At 34.7% G+C, this 12,719-nt stretch overlaps 1 protein-coding gene across 1 annotated transcript in view; it reads right to left on the bottom strand.

Moving 5' to 3' along the window:
• Positions 1-11,095: 11,095 nt before the first annotated feature.
• The window catches only part of LOC119077365, a 122,959-nt gene continuing 121,335 nt past the window's right edge, over positions 11,096-12,719 (bottom strand). Inside the window, exon 17 of the mRNA XM_037184550.1 lies at positions 11,096-12,411. Coding sequence (XP_037040445.1) covers positions 12,158-12,411 — 254 coding nt within the window. The 3' untranslated portion in view covers positions 11,096-12,157. The remainder of the gene's footprint in view (positions 12,412-12,719) is intronic.

Here is a 12,719-nt window from a genome sequence, read left to right as displayed (position 1 = left end):
TTCAAATGTCTCACTGTCATTTTTTTCAAAGAATGTCATTGTGAATTTGCAATGACACAATATGAAATTCTCAGAAAAATTTGACAGTGAGACATTTGAAATGTCAAAGACTGTATTTATAAATCTGTATATTTTGTAAAAACAAAAACAAAATCAAATGACATAACAAATATAAAGTGTTGACTTCGGTTCCTTAGCTTTCAATAAAAAAAAAATTGCATGTAACAGTTTGACCAGCTCTGAGAAGAGTCAAAAGTTCAGCGAAACTTTCATAAACCGCTCAGTTTTCTCAGAACTGTCCAAACTGCCACAAACAAATCTATGTTTTATTGATAGCTAACACATTCGTGTTTGCTATTGCGGTCATACATTTTTCAAAATATGAATTATCGTGAAAAGTGTATGCTATTCAACAGGGCATCCATGCCTCTTAAAAGAATTTCCTCCATTTCGAATGTAATTTAAAATTGTAGTTTATACGTTGGTTGTGTTTTCAATGGAGTGGGTGCCCCAATAGCTTTTCTCCGAAAAACCGAACGATACATTTTTTTTGTGTTATCCCAGCCGATATTTCATTCTGTACAATGTACATCCCGATCAAAAAAAAAAAAACAACCCTCTCTATTCGAATAAATAAAAAATGGTTAAAACCGCACTGCAAACATGGTCACAATGTAACCACATCAAAATAATAAATTTTTGCCGGACAATGCTTTTCAATATTTTCAAATTTAATAACATACGCGAACCACACAAGACCGTACCAATTACCCGGAGTGGCTATGACCAAAAAAACCCGAAAAAAAAAATTAATACCTCAGGGGGTGCATGGATAATGTTATGTGTAGTAATGTCCCATCCATATGCATGTTGCAAAAAAATGTTGGGCTCATCAATTCGGTGTTTCGATAAAAAAATAAATAATTTAATTTGACTATTTTGCTGTTAAATACACAACATACCGACCGGTGCATACGACAATTGGAGGAACATTCGAACATGATTCCATCCCATACGCAATTGGAAATTTGGAATATTTGGACAATTAATTACAGAACTTGAATATTGATTGAATTCCAAATTTCAAATTAATTGACAATTTGCCATCCTATTAGTTTGGTGCATTTAATAAAATATTTATTTATGACGGAAATACGTTACAACAGAATACAACCACCACTTGCAGTGTATGCACTACTTGTAACGTGCAGATAGATATGAATGCTCTATCGATCACAATCGCTGCTGTTTACTCATAGAAATTCGAACGGCAATATAATTGTAAATTTGAAATTTATTGCGATAATTCAGTTTCGATAAGTAATTTAGTTGGTGCTGGCACTTGAATCGTGTCTTTGAGTGTGCCTGGCAGATATTTTCGTCTGTCTATTCAAAGAGGAAACTCCGTTTTACTGTCGATAATTGAATTCGAAGCGTTTTTTTTAGCTTTACCCTACCCGGTACTGCTTCTAGCATGAACATAGCAAATATTCGGAGGCTGACGATATCACAGAAGGCAAGGCATTTTCGTCGTATAAGTTAAAACAAATTTGACACTTGCCGATTCAGTGTTCGTGCTAGGAGCAGTCATGTCGTTCAATACATGATTGTAATTGCGTAAGTCTTGTGGGAAGTTAAGACGAATCAACTCAACACTAATTGTTGATTCGTCTTATCTTCAAGTCCTTCTACAAACCAGAAACGTATTAGGGGATTTCGGAGGTATGGGTATGGGTCAAGATGAGTAAAACAACTTTTTATCTTTGTCATCATCTAGTGGTCCAGACGAAGACCGTTTGATTCAAAAAATAAAGAATTGAGAACGTCAGTGAATTTCGGCCATGTCAAATCACGATGGAAAAAGTGATTTTTCGAGTTCTCTTTTTGTCTGGCGGCTCACAATTCAAAGTGAATTTTGTCTGAAGATAGTTTTTTTTTGTTCATTTAGCTCTGTGGGCATTGAATGACACTAATTGCATCATCGCGACAAAAATCTATGTTTAATTTTGTCTGGCGGCTCACATTTCTTATGGAATTTTGTCTGGCGGATCACAGTTCCCAGTGAATTTTGTCTGGCGGATCACAGTTCCCAGTGAACTTTGTCTGTTTTTTCTGTTCATTGGGGTTCGTGGGCATCGAGTGACACAATATAAGGTACTCAAAATACTGCAGGCCTCAGGTCTATTTAGATATGAATTTGCTTCAGCTGATCCACTCAAACAAAACTGCTCATAGCACATAGTTACATGCACACGAGAAAGAATACGAGACCGTTGGCAGTTTTGCTTGTATGTGTGTTTCAGCTAAAGAACAACTGAAGCAAATTCCTGTCTAAATTTCACCGACGTCTCCTGTAACTTCAAACTAAATCGAATTCCTCATTCAAGATCCGTTAGCTACTTAAGGCATCACTAATACAAACCAGAAAATGTTCCTTCATTCGCCCATGGAAACATTCACAGTCAGTCCCAATGTCTTTTTCTCAATCGACTGAATTGTTAAGACGCTTGGATAAATAACATCCAATCGAGATAAGACATAAGCGCCATTACATCACTATTCTATTGCACTATATTGTCTGCATATCCGATGACTATATAAGCCACTGAACAATCACATCGTAGCGATATAAGTCCATATGGTTTCACTTGAATTTTAAGTCAAATTTTCAATTGAAAATTCCACATGTTCTGTCTGCTTTGTGTCGCTCTATTTATATGTCGATATGATACAGTCCTCAACGTCCCATTCTCGTTTGTATGTATTATAGCACAACTTTATTTAAAGTTAACTTAAATGATGGGAGAAAAAGTTTTTCGGTGTTTTCTTTCGGTGGTACTTAAAACTTGTTCATAGCAGACTGGGAGAGAGAGAAGAAAAAAAAGAAAGAAAGAAATAAATTTGAAGAATGGGATGCGGTAAAGAAAACTTTTGCCATTTCTTTGACTTTATCCTCTTTCGCTACAGCTTTTTTTCTGTCTCTTGCGTGTACAAGAATAAATCTATTCGGCAAAAGAAACAACAGGAAAAATAAAACCGAAATCTTTTTTGTCATAATTCTGATTTCACAACATTTAAACTACTTTGAAATCAGCTGGAACATGCTTGAGACGAAAAGTATTTAAAAAATAATTTCGTTTTGGCATTTTTCTGCGAAGAGAACTTTTAAAGTTTCTGCAATGGGTGTCGTGCCCGCATAAGATTGTCAGGATATTGAGGGTAAATGGTGGTAGAAAGTTAATATTTTGTTATTGGGTTCAACGGACGGGATGGCATGCTAGCCTTCCACCAAAATGATTCGGGTTCGATTCGTGTGTCAGGTAATTCCACTTGGAATATGTCTGCCGATTGAATAGAATACGTCCTAAAGTTCACTCAAGCTTCACAATTTGGTTAGTTGCAGTGTGCTTGGTGGCTATAACGATGTTACAGACTGAATGACTCGACCCGAATACGATGAACTTGTGTGCATAATGTCCTAGCCTACATTTAGGCGAGACAGTAATTATGCGCCTAACTTTCTCTCACAGAGTATTTGCATACTTCGATGCGTGGTTCGGAAGTCATGTCCAGACACTTATTATTGGCTGTTAGTGAGGTCTCTAAACGAGCAAATCAAAATCAAATCCTTCCAAAGAAAATTCAGTTGGTCATCGCACGGAATAGCATTCCATTGACAACGAAAAAAAGGAAATCTGGCAAATTGTGGGAGTTTATCATTCGATCAACAGCTACCAATGCTTTGCATTTTCCTCTTGGAGTTTGGTCATACCTTTTTACATATGTGCACATTCAGCGAATCATAAACGAAATGAAAGAAATGTTTCATTACCGACAATAGATCATCTTGAAATGCCATCTACGTCAAGAAATGCGATCCACGTTAAAAAAAATCTCATAAAAATTAATGAATGAACGAAACATTTAACGAAACTTAAGTGAGGTTACGTCTGAAAGTACCGTATCTTGAAGATGATCTGTAATATCTAGAGAGACTGTGATGGGGTTTAAAATTTACTGATCCGCATCAGCATCGAAGCGTCTACTCTGCAAAGACACCAATTTAATAATTGTGATCCTTGTAGAAAATCCCTAAAGTTTCTTCTGTTACAGCCTGTTATTGCTACTGGGATTTAAATCGAACGTTTAAGATTTCAAAAAGTAAACGAAACGACGCGACGACGGTTTAATGTACAATTAAGTTGTCAATGTCGTTTGAGCTGTCAAATAAGTTGTCATTTTCACAAAGCTAACCTCAAATCGAACAAAAAAAGTATTGGATGGTGAGATGCCACACAAATTTTCATATATTTCAAGGGGCGGCTCTGTGAACGAAACATCTTTTGAGGTTAACTTTGTGAAATTGACAACTTATTTCACACTTTTTGAGATAAGAAACCGTTATTTAACACTGATCTATAATGACGGCACGAACATATCGCAAGACAATGACAATGGCTCAATTAAGGCTGTATACTTGGGGTCATCCCCAAATACACAGCCTTGGGTACAATGCACTGAATGTCTAAAATATACGTGTCAAGCAACCTCTGCATCTGTGTCGGGGAACTTTTTTTTCAAAAACTTGTCCAGGTTCAACATCAAAAATTGTCATATTCCCATCCGAAAAATAACTACAATAAATCGGTAACTTATGATAAAGTCAAATTGGTTTCGTTCGCGCATCCATGTACAACATTTAATTAAATACAATTTTATGCATCCGCTCACGAACGTTCTTAAAAATTTCTCCTTATTTGTTTTCTTTAATGTCAATTTGTGCCTGAAAAATCTGTGCAGTCTAGTGTATCATTTGAATACGTTTTTTTTTTTCTTAGTTTTAATGTTAATTTTATATAATTTCCTTTTGTTTGTTTTCTCTCTCTCTCTCTTTTCATTAATTCATATTTTACTTTCGTTTTCATTTTGTTTTGTCAATTTATCAATTCGAATTGATTTTTTTATTTTTTACGTAAAGTTCAACCTTCTCTTCTCCTTCTCGTTTCATTTAATTTTTTTATTTTTATTTGTTTTTCTGTTCTTTTATTATACTTTGTTAATAAAAATTAAATTTTACAAAAATATAGTTTATTCAACAGCTTTTGAGACATTACAATTTCATTTATTTATTTTATTTTATTTTCTACCTTTCTTTACCATTTTTTTTAAATAATTTTTTTTACAACTCTCAACAGTTTTGAAGAGCTCTTTCACAGATAACTAATTTAGTTAAAGAATTTCATTTAATAGTTTTTTTTTCGTCTTTAATTTACTTTTTATGCCTTTTAGTTCGGTATAAAGTGGTGAATGTTCACTGATGGGGCATTGCCTGTCTATTTTAGTTGTGTGTGGGTGTTGTGAGTATATAAAACTAAGAAACCTTCATAGAGACTGCAGGATTTGACGATAGCTCATCAGGGATTATTTTTGGGAACATGTTTTCCCATATTTCCGTCCAATTTTCTACATTTATTAGATTTCCACATATTTTCCTTAGTTTTCCAGAAAATGTTTTTGAGAAAATTCGGAAAAATTTAGGAAAATTTAGGAAAAAGTTTTTTTTTTCAAAAATAGTCCCTGGAACTTTCCATCGACAAGTTCAATGATTTTATTGGGTTTAACATAGGAGAAAGATTTAAATGTGTAAAGTATTCAAACTGGTATTTTATACTTAACACAGAAATGTTGCCAACACAAGATGAATAGTTAAATGCAGAAACGGGACACATTAGCGAATTCCAAGAAAAATGAAATTTTATTCAATTATTAGCTTCGTTCCGAATAGGCTTCTGTTTTGAAGTATCAAAAAACTTCTATTGACATCGTTAGCCTATTCAGAACGAAGCTACATCCAATTCGCTAATGTCTAATGTGACTTGCCCTGTTTTGACATTTAACTATATGCATGGAAAGCGCATGGGAAATGACAGCTGGTAGAGAATTTTTGTATGCAATTCTCTGACATAGAACTTAGTTGTAGCTTATCGTTTCCAGTAAAGCAGTTGTGGCGGCTCACACCAGAATTTCGTTTTAGTAGTATTGCCAGGATGACAGCATGACAGCATCTGACAGACCATAAAATTACTGATGAGGAAATTAATTTTTTGAATTTCTGGAAATTTTTCCATTAAAAATACGTTGCCGAAAAGCATAAGGTAAATCCTGACAATGGAGATATTCGCTCAGCTTATGATACTTTCATAAAAAAAAATACTTTCTGATGGAAGGGTGAACGCGGGAAGACATCATTGTATTTATGATCGTCAAATAAAATCACATAACCGGCAACAGCAGTCTCATTGTCTACAATTTTAGTTTGTATTTGAATTTAAATTAGAAAATGTTAGTGGTAAATATACGGATGGATGGTTATGATGGAATGATTAAGTGTTGATATAATCGAAGCTTATTTCGTCAAAATTGAAATTCTTAGAAATTCATAAGCAACAAAAATCCCTGAAATGTGGAGAAAAAAAATCTCATTTCTTCAAATCATATTGGAGAATTTAGGAAATTTCTACAAACAGAAAAAGGATACCAGATGAATACTCGCTCACCGAGCGGACGCAACGCCATCTGTTATCATTTCTCTACTAACAACCAGGTTCTGAAAGAACAGATTACAAAGAAAGTGACAGCCAGATCTCTTTGTGGTGCCAATTAGGTTCATGAAAGTTTCTTCGACATTTTCAACTAAAGAAAAAAAAATTCCAAGTTGATTTTTCACACAATCCTGACTAGAGCCTATTTTTGGGAAATTTACTAAGATTTTTCAAAATTTGCTAGGAAAAGATTAGGCAAATTTGAGCAAATTTTGGGAAATTTTAACAAATTTATTAAATCAACCTTTGAAAAATAGGCCCGCACCCGTCTTTGTGGTAGTTCTAATATGTTCTTCCATAACCTTGATCTAAAACGTTCAATTGAGACAAATAGCGCCCGATTGCAGAACGAATGGCGAATGGAAATGTTGCTCTAGTTTTACAAAACGATCGGATTTTCAATTTCAGTGCAAAAGTTATATTCTCTTTTCTCGTTATTAACATTGTTTACGTAAGTTCCAGAATTTTCTATTTTATTATCGAAAATAATCGCCTAGTCGACGACATGCATGCCATAGTTTCTGTAGTAGTTATTTTTCATAATAATATCCTAGACTAGAGGTTTCCGTCGATTTTCTTAGCTAGATAAATATTTTTCCTTTTTCATTATGTTTCTGCTTAAATTCATTTCAGATTAATTTTCTTATTACAATTTTATCGTTTGTTATGTACAATGCCCATATAATATGCTGCATCAGTAACGGAGACGATTAAAAAATTTTCCACTTTTTTTTTTGGTTTTAATATAGAAACTGGGGGTACAAATATTTACTTTTTTTGACTCTGACTCTTTCCGCAAAATTTATATTTTAATTTCCTCTCATTTTCTCCCTTTCCATTTTTACATTTTTTCTTATTTACACTCACATTTTCACAATTTACTATGTTACAAGGGGAGTATTATGTACTCACAGTAGTATATAAATACGTAATGGCAATATGTAATTAATTTACTCACTACAGATGGTATTCGTGCAAAGGTAATACTGACTTTTATTTATCATCATCATCACTATCATCATAACACTCACTTAAAAGATAAAACGAAAAGTAAAAGTAAAAGGAACATGGAAACAATCTCACAAACGACGATAGTCGATTTAGACTTTCACCATGGTCACCTCTTTTTATCGTCCACCCATTCCCGATACCGCTGATGCGAGAAAAAGCATTTTCTTTTTTGGAGTTCAGTTCACAGTTCGTTTTGCTTCCGTTTAGCTCTCCGTTTATGCATGACGTTTCTATTGTTTAGATGACATTTGCATTGTTTTAATTTCCACTGTCAAGTAAACGGCTGGAAAGCGGAAGCAAACCCAATACCCTCTCTAGCAACCAAACTACTTTTATTAAGGTGGTGAAAGAATCAAGTAGCCTTTGGAATTTACATGTAGATTACAGCGCAGTCAGTCAAATTGTAGAATACAAAGAAATAAGCTATGAATTTGACACAGAGAGCTGAGAGTTTGGTTGCTAGAGAGAGTATTGGCAAAACGGTTATACAAAGGACGACTGTAAATTCAACTTTAGTTTAGGTTTGTAACAGAGAACAAGCACCATAGACCTACACTCAAGAGGTGAAATGATGGCGCAGTTGTAAATTTAGTATCTTTCCATACGGCCAGTTCAATTGACAGGCAAAAATTTGTTGGAAAATAATCACAACTTTGGCATTGATTTTTAATGGAGATGCAATGGAGACTAAGTGATGGGATCACAAAGAGTGCGATGCGATATATAGTAAAAATGACAAGAAAATCGACAAGGTAATAACGACGCGTAGGTAAAAAAATATTGTCACTAATAGGGACGACCCTGAAAAGTGAAAACTGTAAAACCACCATCCTTGTTCTCATATACGGTTTTTTCGAGAAGTTTAATTCTGAAAACTACAACAGCGCTACCCTCAGCTAAAAAACGTTTGCTGACAAGTGGCGAAAACGTAAACAAGATCCATGCCCTTTTGGTATAAATCATGTCATCCGATGACCTTGAAAATCGCTAATGTTAAAACAAAGTGCAGCTTCACATTTCTCTGCTCTGAAATCAAAGAAAGATAACAGGTGGCTCTGCACATCATTATAAAATACATCATTTGACATTCTGGATGCTTGGTTCCTTAAATTCATTTGACATTCTACCTGTAAGTGGTCTGATTTTATGACTACCTTATTTTTCATCATTTTCCTGTCTGAACGTTGGAAGACTGGTAATTTACGAAGATCACTTTGGAAATAATCACACAAACGCCAGTGGATTCTTGAACATCAAAATTTCAGTTCAGTTAACATTTCGTACTGAAATGCAGTGAATTTTTGTGTTAAATATGGTGACCTGCGTCAAAGACTAATGTCGACTGTCCATAAAAATACTAAACGCAGGAATCATAATGCAAGAACTTAAGCACTGAAGACGTAACTTGATTATGTTACTGTCGACTTCGTTACTTTTCCCTTGACTTGTGGACATACTAGCTATTCTGCAAGACTCACAGAAAACCGCAACTCCAGTTCCAGATTGAATTACGTTCTAGATTCGATCTCGATTTGGAAGGAACAAATGAACGGGCAGACGATATTTTAATGATCTTTCTCTCTCTCTCTCTCTCACACACATTCACACATACACACACACACTCACATTAAGAACGACACACAAAAGTACGAAGTGTGATGAATTTTAGTAAAAATATTTTGATGATCTAACTTTAATTGGATTTCTATAAGAAATCTCACCATTTTTACGTTCAATTTTAATTAATTTAATTTATTTTCACTAGATATTCACTGTAATACCTTACGCGTTTTTATATTTGATTTTTTGATTGTTTTTTTTTTTACTTTTTTATTTTTAATTTCATTTTTAATCTTTGTTTTAATTTTTCAACCAAAACAACAGAAGTGAGCAAGTTTAAATGGAATTTTCCGGTAATTGAGCTAGTGGAGCATGCGAAGCAAGTCTTCAAAACTGGAATTCAATTAACCAATAATTTTTGGCGGAGGAAGTCATTTTATGCTGAAGACAGTTCGGGAAATTTTCTAATATTTTCCTAAAATTTCCCAATTTTTTTAAAAATAACTTTCCCAAAAATTATATTTTGGAGAAAGTTAAGGAAATTTGTTCACAAGAATGGTCGCCTTGAACTATGCAAATACTCTCCGAGGAAAGTCAGGCGCTTAATTCATCTCACCTAAATGTAGGCTAGACATATATGCACGCAAATTCATCGTAGCGTTCTTTAGAGATGCAGAGCTATCAGATACACTGCAACTACCCTAATTATGAAGCTTGAGTGAACTGTATAAAGCGATATAATTGCTAGAAAAATTCTATGCGAACGCGAACCCGAAACATTTTGGTGGAAGACTCGTGCACAAACAATGAGCCATCCTTTCAATTTAGCATGCAATTACGGCGGATGTTAGAAAACATTTAATCAAATTTCATATTCTAAGGACTTCATTGTTGAAATAGAATGATTGACCATTTTTATCGCGGTTTACCACGTTCAAGGAAATTACACCATACACGACCCTCCACCCAGAAGGGAACTAATATTATTTCTACCTTCGGCCTATGTCGAAAACATTCTGAACGTCCATATAAATGAGTATGAAGACTTGCTCCCATGACAATATTATTGTGGTGCGAAAAACAAAAAAAAAATTATTCGTACGATGATTGACTAAGCAAATATGGATTGGATTATAACAATTTCTCTCTCTTTCTTGTGTCTAAATATATTTTATTTTACTCTCAACGTTCTCTCTTTTGTTTTGTTTATTATTTTCTTAATAAGGAAAGGCGCTTTTAGTTTTCTCTCTTTTTTCGGCGATTAATTTGGGATAACTTATTTTTACAAAAATGTAAAATTCGGATAGTGTTGCCAGCAACGAAAGATTACAATTCACATCATAATGTGCGCCTTTAAATTCAAAATAGAACGTATGATAGGTCAGTTTATTCGGCAGCCTTAACAGTTGTTTAGTCTTGTAGCGGCATTGCCACTACAGGTCAAATTTAAGCTTGCCGACTTCTAACTGAACAATGGACTAAATAGATTATTTGTAGCACCGACATGTTCAACGGAAGCCCACTGACTATACAAATCATGCCAACTTTGGTCCATATTATCATAGCACTGCTACAAGCATTAACTCTGAATTCACAAACGTCAAATTTGAAGTCTTAGTGACACGAGCTTCCGCTCAGAATTTTTTATTTTATTTCATGTTTTAACTCAAGGAAATCATTTATATCTTTACAATAGAACATAATAGAATAATTCTGGCGACTGGGATGTTGCTTTGACGGATTGATGTAACATCTGAATAACAATTGCAATTGATAGGAGAGAACAATTGATATAGGTTTGGTTCAAATAACTGTAAACTCGAACTTAGTCAACACTAACGCCAATGATTTCATCCACAGAGATGATCATAATCAACAATTTTCGTCAACCTGAAAGTTGAGGTTAAGTTGCCTTCTGTGGATGAAATTTGACATTTAGAAATGACCTTGGAACAAACCTATCTAACTCACATAACCAAATTGTCATTCAGATATTATCTCTATCCGACGTCCCAGTCGCCATAATTATCATATCTCTACGAATAACACATAGAGCCTACCGTGATTCCATCAGTCTACTCAATATTGTCCATATATCAATGCTAGAAGTAACGCTATGATGCTACAAAGTCCTCTACAAGACAATTGGATTAAGTATGCATGGAGCTGAATATCTCAGCCTTGTGTATTTAAACACTCATTGAGCAAGTGGTGAGTCACGATGGCAGTAGAAACCAGAATTTGGTGCTTTAATGATTCTGCATCATGCGATGTTTACCAAAAATTTCTTCAGGCAAACTCTCACAGAACAAAAGACATAAAACGTCCATAATGCTCATTTTAGGTATTTTTCACATCGATTTGTGTGTCCACAACGCTAAAGAGACCTAATTAAAAGTTTTGTTATATTGTCAAGCTTGTCAGAAGAACAAAAATTTGAATTAGGTCTCCTTTGAGCCACTACAGAATCAATATCGAACAAACAAGCACTTTGCACATATGACTCATCAGTAGCATAACGACATGACGTTGCTTAGGCCCCATGAGGCGTGATTTGCAGTAGAAATTATTTGAATTTTTGGCGCAATTATAATGTGAATTTGAAAAAAATGAAAAACAATTTTAAAAATCATTTTCTCCGGTCAGCCTGATTAGTAATTCAGTGTGACTATTCTAATATACTCTACGGTTCATTTAATTAAATATTTTTTTTCTGTTCTTTTCTCTTCTCTATTACACATTTTCACTAAACACAAACGAATATAATTCTTGTCCGCTCTATTCATAATCATTTTATTTATCACCATTTTTGTATTTTCAAGTTTTCAAATGTAAAAAAATTCCTCGTAAAATATTCTCAATTTAAAAAAACAAGTCTTATCAAATCGAAGAGAACCGAAACAAAATCGAACACTTACCGCGAAATTCGATCACACCGTAGTCTCTCGGTCGACGTGAATGTACTCGACCGAGTGTAGTCCGTGTCAGGAGCCCGGATCGATGAATAGCGGATCCTTTTTGAGTGTACCATTGCACGAACCGTTGCCCAGCGCTTTCGATCCAATGGTTTTTCGCTTTTTTCTAACTAAACCGATTATGCAAAATATTAAACAGGCTGCCAGTGCTGCAGCTATACAGCCCATGGCGGCAAATAAACCGCCCGGCAATTCCAGCAGTTTTCTTGCTGTGCCACACTCTTCTTCGGATTCGTCGTAGCCGGATGGACAATTCGAACGCCCTAGCGGAAAAAAATTTGAATTTATTTCTGAGATGACACCAGGAGTATGGAATATGCTTTGGGACAGTGAATGGTCAGATTGACAAGACTTAATGATCTGTTCAAGGGAGTTTGTCCTGTACTATTTTTAAGACTTTTCGTATGCCCTTTGTTTGCTTCCGACCTATGAGAAATCTCTCTGCGATCTTGTAACTATTGGAGAGCTGTAACTAAGAGAAAGTTGGAATTTGTGGACTCTTGGAGAGTTGTAACTCTTGGAGTTTTATCTATTGGAAAGTTGTAACTAGTGTAGAGTTGTAACTCTTGTG

The sequence above is a fragment of the Bradysia coprophila genome, unplaced genomic scaffold (genome assembly GCF_014529535.1).
Source record: "Bradysia coprophila strain Holo2 unplaced genomic scaffold, BU_Bcop_v1 contig_235, whole genome shotgun sequence".
NCBI classification, from domain to species: domain Eukaryota; kingdom Metazoa; phylum Arthropoda; class Insecta; order Diptera; family Sciaridae; genus Bradysia; species Bradysia coprophila.
The sequence above is the reverse complement of the archived record's forward strand: the minus strand, read 5'-3'. Positions and strand labels throughout refer to the sequence as shown.